Source organism: Colobus angolensis, unplaced genomic scaffold (assembly GCF_000951035.1).
Source record: "Colobus angolensis palliatus isolate OR3802 unplaced genomic scaffold, Cang.pa_1.0 Scaffold93, whole genome shotgun sequence".
In the NCBI taxonomy this organism is placed as follows: domain Eukaryota; kingdom Metazoa; phylum Chordata; class Mammalia; order Primates; family Cercopithecidae; genus Colobus; species Colobus angolensis.
The window spans coordinates 3,807,012-3,807,636 of NW_012123265.1; the positions used below are offsets into that span (position 1 = coordinate 3,807,012).

The window sequence follows — 625 nt, forward strand, 5'->3', positions numbered from 1 at the left end:
TGATCCACCCGCCTCGACCTCCCAAAGTGCTGGGATTGCAGGCATGAGCCACCACGCCCGGCCGTGAGACCCCATCTCTACAAACAATTTAAAAAAGGAATTTGTGTTCCTGTAGTAGCACACTTGGGAGGTTGAGGTGGCAGTTATCACTTGAGCCCAGGAGTTCTAGGCTAAAGTGAGCTGATATTGAGCCACTGCATTCCAGCCTGAGCGACAGAGAGAGACCCTGTCTCAAAGGAAAGACAAATTATAAAACTAGCCAGGCACAGTGGCATGTGCCTATAGTCTCAGCTACTTGGGATGCTGAGGTGGGAGGATCGCTTGAGCCCAGGAGTTCAAGGCTGCAGTGAGCTATGACTGTGCTGCTGCACTCCAGCCTGGGCGACAGAGAAAGACCCTGTCTCTTAAAAAAAAAAGAAAAAAAGCTTAGATAAGAGGCTGCTGTGCCCCGCTGGGAGTCTTCAGTCACCCATGGTCCTGGCAAGAGAGAAGGGCCGGGAGAGAGCTTCACTCACCTGCTGTCCTGCCCGTGTGACATCCGCAGGTGCTGCCATCGCCACGACTGTTGTTACACTCGAGCTGAAGAGGCTGGCTGCAGCCCCAAGACAGAGCGCTACTCCTGGCA

At 53.8% G+C, this 625-nt stretch overlaps 1 protein-coding gene across 1 annotated transcript in view; it reads left to right on the forward strand.

Annotated features, from left to right (window-relative positions):
* Positions 1 to 625, forward strand: part of LOC105504638 — a 78,384-nt gene that overhangs the window by 60,054 nt on the left and 17,705 nt on the right. The window contains exon 6 of the mRNA XM_011932145.1: positions 545 to 622. Within this exon, the coding sequence (XP_011787535.1) occupies positions 545 to 622 (78 nt within the window). The remainder of the gene's footprint in view (positions 1 to 544; positions 623 to 625) is intronic.